Genomic DNA, 6,000 nt, shown 5'->3' with positions numbered 1-6,000 from the left:
GGACTTTTGTGTGTGTGTGTGTGTGTGTGTGCACACAAGTCTCGTTCCCCACTGCCCTTGCAGGTTTGCTGTTAACATTCCTCTAAGCCAGGGACAATGCAAATGTGCCATGAAGGATAAGGATTTCCCGCATTAATGTGTGTGTGTGTGTGTGTGTTGCGCGCTACCCCCGCACTCTTTATTTCTCTCCATGTTGTGTCCTTGTTGTTCCTGTTTTGCTACGCAGGCCGGTCACACACTGGGGGGAAATGTCTTGTCACATGTTTGCGTGCGTACCGTACATGTGTTATGTTATGTTAATCTGGATTGGCCGGTGTTTGTTTGTTTGTTTTCCTCCCATTTCTCCTTCTCAGAGAACCACATCTTGGAGGACGTGAACAAGTGCGTGATCGCGCTGCAGGAGAAGGATGTGGACGGGCTGGACCGCACCGCCGGCGCCATCCGTGGCCGCGCTGCCCGTGTCGTGCACGTGGTCACCTCGGAGATGGACAACTACGAGCCGGGCGTGTACACCGAGAAGGTTCTGGAAGCCACCAAGCTGCTGACAGACACTGGTAAGGCTCCCGTCTACACCTCCAACCCAGAGACGCATAGCGCAGACCAGACAGAGACTTGCACTTGCACACTTGTAGATCACCCCATTTTTTAGAGGCTCAGTGGTGTGTTGCCCCTTGTCTCCTCCTAATGCTGGACTGAACGGATTCTCATCCCCACCCCATTTTGTTTTCCTGCAAAAGCTCATTTCTGTGCCTGCTGGGACTCCTCAGACTAAGGCTCTGAAATTTATCCAGGTGACAGTTTCAGGGGAGAAGAGAGCATGAAAACATTGAGGAAAAAAATTGTAAAAATGTTCACAGATGAAACTTTGAATGCAGGCTTAACGCTGCTTCTGACAAGTGCGTATACACACACACACACACACACGCCACATCAAACAGGCCCATGCATTTTTGAGAATATGAAGGGCGTAATGAATAAATGTATGAATATGCAAATTAAGATAAAAAGGAAAAAAAATCAACTTCAGCTTTCTAAACACCACAGCTCTGCTACAGCTCCCTAAACACCACACCTGACTAAATCCCCTTTGTGACTGACACAACAGTACTTCTGCATTCACCGCACTCACACACACACTCCAGTCCTCTGTGGCTGTATCAGGTGTGGTTTCGCCCACCTTCCCATGATTCCTTGGACAGCTGATACAGGTGTGACTCTACACCTTCCCTTTAGGATGTCGACACCCCCCTGCCATGCGTTTATCCTGCGTGACCATCATTGTTGACAGATTCCAGCTTTTCCCCTGTTGAAAATGAGCAGCGCTGGTTGGAACCGGAGCAGATGGCACATAATGCATTGGTTTAGTGGTTTTGCACTTCACTCATGCAGCCTCACTAACTCAATGTTTGTTATATAAAGAACAAACTAAGCAACAAAAATGAAAGGTGCAATCTAAAATCCATGAATCCAGTTACTTTTGTTACATCCAGATAATTGCCAAACAGCATGGTGCTTTAGGAGAATGGAAGAGAGCTGTGTAATTTGATTGGCAATTGAGCTCAAATAACAGCCTTTTGCCATAATTGTGGACTGTCGTTTTAATAAATAAATACAGCAAAATCACGGAAGTGCAACCCTCTCGTCAAGCCACGCTGCTCATGCACGTGAGCGTCTGCATCCCACAAAGCCTGTGTTTTCATATTGGAGCGCAAAGGCCCTTTAAGTCCATTTAATGATGCAATCACCGCAAAAGCCGTATTCTCCAGTTGCGTTATTAAGATGAATATCGGACCTGGTCCTGTCTGAAGGAAGTTGTAAAAGATTAAGTCTTTTTCCTTTTTTTTTTTTTTTTTTTTGCGGCGCGAGAACAGAGAATAGCAAAGAGCAGAGTGGTAGAGTAAAGAAAAAGAGAAAGAGGAGAGAAGACAAGCTGTGTCGTGACCGTGAAGGCTCCCTTAACTACTTTTAAACCTCATTTCCCCTGCTGAGCCTGCAGGCCGGCCCCAAACCTATTTCTTGACGTGGAGCTCCCATCTTCCGCAAGCCCACCTCACCCCCCCCCCCCCTCCTTTTCTCCTTCCATCCGTTCCTCCTGTTGTCCCTCAGTGTGTCATTCAGTGCCCACTCTCATTACGTTTTTTTATTTCCTTATTCGTTGGCCCATCTCTCTCTGAGTTTTCCTCTTGTTCATCTCTTCCTTCACTCCCTCTGGCCTGCTTACTGGTGCGTTCTCTCTCCTTCCTCCCACTCACTCTCTCTCTCTCTCTCTCTCTCTCTCTCCCTTCCTCCTCATGCACATGTCTTTTATTCTCCATTCAGTCCCACTGCGTAGGCCTAAATTGTGAATGAGAAAGGATATTAATGTAAATGCAACTTAACAACCCACGGGGAGGACCCATTACTACATAGATAGGCCACAGAGCCTCTGGGAGGGCTTTACAAAATGGCTGTGCAAATGGTCATAGATCATGTTAAATCAAGTAACTCATTTCACTAAACTAGAGGTGTTGGAGCATTTTTTTTTTTTTTGGTGTGTGAACAGTCTTAATGTGCAGCCTCCCCTCCACCAAATTACATATAAGAAGAAGGCAATGAACAAGACTTCAACAGCAAAAAACCTTTCCCCAGCCATAAAAGCTTTTTGTAATCTCTACTGGCACACAATTAATTATTGAAAGGGCAATCTGTTAGTTCATTTTACTTCAGTTCAGTTTTGCACCCAAAAAACTATTTATTTGCAGGAACATAAATGAAAAATGAACGAAAGAAATGGCTGACTGGAACCTTTGCTGCGGCCTGTGTGATAATGAAAAGTAAGGGTCTCCTGATGAACCCCTCCAGAGGGTCCAAATGTAAGGAAACGTTTGTCAGGAAGCAGGCTCCCCTTTGCGCCTTATCTCTGACGTACGTAAGGGAGCACTTAGGCAGCTACAAACCCTATGCCTTAGTCATGTGTTGTACAGCCTGGGGTATATAGGGGTGTGTTTGTGTGTGTACGCGTGCACACGTGTGGACAGGATAACTGCATTCCATTCTCACATGGCCACCGTTCGTCCTGTGCCCTCCGCAGTGATGCCCCGTTTCACCGAGCAAGTGGAGGCCGCTGTGGAAGCCCTGAGCGCCAACCCGACCCTGCCGGTGGACGAGAACGAGTTCATCGACGCCTCACGCTTGGTCTATGACGGTGTGCGTGATATCAGGAAGGCTGTCCTCATGATCAGGGTGAGTGTATTATTCATGGCCTCGTTCTGCTCGAGTGTGTGTGCGTGCGTGCACAATGGTGTTGGGGGTGAGAGAGAGTTGGAGAAAGTGTATTTGTATGTGTGAGTAACACACAGACAAACACAATCTCTCTCTCTCTCTCCTCAGTGTAAAGTGACTAACTCATTCCCAGCATTTAAATTTGTGTAAAATACTTTAAAAAAAAAAAAAATTATTCTGTGTAAACTTGTTAACACTGCAGTAGGCACTTAACTCTGAACAGAAACAAAAAAAATCTGAGGCCCATGGTTTTTATTTCCACACATGTATTACAATTGCCAGCTTCGCTAAAAGACCCCTTGGCATTTGTACATAATAAACCCCTTGAGGAAGTCCGATCCTGTCCTTTCCCACTGGCCTTCTCACCATGGACGTGTGTGCGGGAGTGCAAGACTGTCCATCGACATCCCAAACTAATGGAGGCGACGTGTTTGCAGCAATTGCTAGGCTAATTGAGGCAATACCCCCTTTTCACTCTGTGCACTGGCGGCCTGCACTCTCCGGACGTGCGGGAGGCTAGTTGTGTACGGGTTAATGATCTTTGCCTGAGAAGAGCTCACAGAGAGGACAGATGGCAGCTTGCGAGCACTCAAGCGTTATCTAATAGACTGACAATGAGCAGACAACAAACCCATGGCCATCGTTAAGATTAGCGGGGAGCTCGGAAATAGGCGCCATACGCAACTTGTGGCTATGGCAGGGCCATTAGTTGAGGCAGATTTCATGTGGCATCGTTCAGTGTAATGAGCTTTCAATTAATCGTAAAGATTGTGTGCACAGTTTGAATAATTGAATGGAGATTTTTTTTTTTTTTTTTTTTATAAACCCTACCCTCCCCCCTACTTACTCGTTTCGGTTAAATGTACTAAGACCCCGCAATGCACTTGGCCCTCATAGTCGAGTAAAGGGGATCATTGAGGAAGTTATTAGGATGACAAATTTAAATGACACGCAGTACATTGGTCCCTGGTCATTCCTTTTGAAATTCTTAATGCTCAGTTGCCCCCATATGCCATTTGTATCACCATATGCTTATTTCCATACCCATAAGGAACATTAATCTTGTTTTATTTTTTTTGTTTTAAGCGTAAGGAATCCCCTCAGCTGCATCAGAGGTCATATCGACCTCACTAACCTTCTGTTTGCCCTCCATCTCCCTTGTGGAATCTCCGCACCCACATTGTACCAAAGGTCCTCATTAATGCTCACAGCTCTGAACTAGAGAAACACCAAATTTTTTTTTTTAAACCCCACCCTCCCCCTACTTACTCGTTTCGGTTAAATGTACTAAGACCCCGCAATGCACATTGTACCAAAGGTCCTCATTAATGCTCACAGCTCTGAACTAGAGAAACACCAAATTGAATAGAGAAACCATTACACAGTATTTGCATTATAATAAGTAATTGATTTAACACAGCAGTCAACCCCAAACCCCCCACCCCATTCGCCCAGGCTGGTACAGTATTCATTTCCCCCGCAGTGCCATGCTCCGTTCTTGTTATCCAGATTGATGAAGCAGTTAGGACCCGAGCCCCGTGGGCTGCCCGGGCCTTACCTTGCCCAGTGTTGGTTTAACGTGGCCCAGGATTAATGGGAGGAGTGCTTACCCCGAGAATGCATGGCAGGTTCAATAGCCTTCGATGCAGGGAGCCAATCACTGCTGATCTTTTGATATTTTCCATCTGCTTCCTCCCTTCGAGCTTGTATATCGCATAATTAAAAAACAGGGGAAGTCGATACATGTTTTCTGTTCTTTTGTTATTTTTTTTCCTCAGTGTTGAGTCGACTGTTTAAATTGAATTGGAATAGGCAATTGTTACAGGCATTTTGGCATGTAGACAGACTAAAAGCCAAACTAAAGGCCAAAAGCTTTGTTCCATAAGTAATCCAATGATTTACTTTTTATTTTTATGGAAGTCGCATTGTTATAAATAGTGGCTTCAGCCACATTTTTCAAAATGAAAAGGGAAAAAAAACAAAGACCGAATAAGTACTTGCACTTTAGTTCCTTTTTTTCCCCCTTTTTATTCTGTAATTGAAGTTAATCAGATCGCCCAGGCGACCGTGGTCACACCCAGCTAGCGTGCCCCTCGAGTGGACACAAGTGTCATCCAGTCAGGCGGGTTAAAACAGCGGCGTGCAGAAGAACAGCTCCGCCGGGCATCTCCACTGGACCGCCCAACGCTGCGGACCTTTCAATCCAAACCGACAAATGTGTGGCTCGGGCGACTCGAGATGGACAGAGTCTTTAACCTCTGTAAATGGAAGCGCTCTTAGCCCGGGTCGAACGTCTCCTGGTATTTGACAGTCGAGCAGCCTCCCCGTCCACACACACACATAACACACACACACACACACACACACACACACACACACTCTCACACACACTCACACACACCTCCAACAAACACACACCCGCAACAAAGAGATGTCACTGGTGCTAATGGCTTGCGGACAGCCTGCCCATTGGAAAAGTTTGGGCAGCTGTGACTGCTCGTGGGCGCTGGGAGGCCAGACCTGATTCCAGCTCACCTGCCACTGTCGCCACAGGCGTTCTCTGGTGAACGCTGATATTTGGGCTCTTGTCTGCCCTAGTTTGCTGACGAAATGCACTCACCCTGAGACGCACAGCGGAAAGAATCCCAGATATTTTTTTCTGCAACGTTTTAACATGCGTCCTTGGAAACTCGAAGTGTTTGAAACATCGGCCCCCTGGTACGGTTTAACAGCTTAAAT

The 6,000-nt window shown here is 46.3% G+C and overlaps 1 protein-coding gene across 2 annotated transcripts in view; it reads left to right on the top strand.

Annotated features, from left to right (window-relative positions):
* Positions 1 to 6,000, top strand: part of ctnna1 (catenin (cadherin-associated protein), alpha 1) — a 103,059-nt gene that overhangs the window by 68,476 nt on the left and 28,583 nt on the right. For both annotated transcript variants that reach the window (XM_076291658.1, XM_076291657.1), the window contains exons 13-14: positions 354 to 554; positions 3,071 to 3,222. In XM_076291658.1, the coding sequence (XP_076147773.1) occupies positions 354 to 554; positions 3,071 to 3,222 (353 nt within the window). The remainder of the gene's footprint in view (positions 1 to 353; positions 555 to 3,070; positions 3,223 to 6,000) is intronic.

This window comes from Alosa pseudoharengus, unplaced genomic scaffold (genome assembly GCF_046254945.1).
Source record: "Alosa pseudoharengus isolate Yale_2024_CS ecotype anadromous, Long Island Sound unplaced genomic scaffold, YU_APseudo_1.1 YU_APseudo_1.1_scf_19, whole genome shotgun sequence".
Lineage (NCBI taxonomy): Eukaryota > Metazoa > Chordata > Actinopteri > Clupeiformes > Clupeidae > Alosa > Alosa pseudoharengus.
Note: the sequence above shows the minus strand (reverse complement) of the source record. Positions and strands in the feature narration are given on the sequence as shown.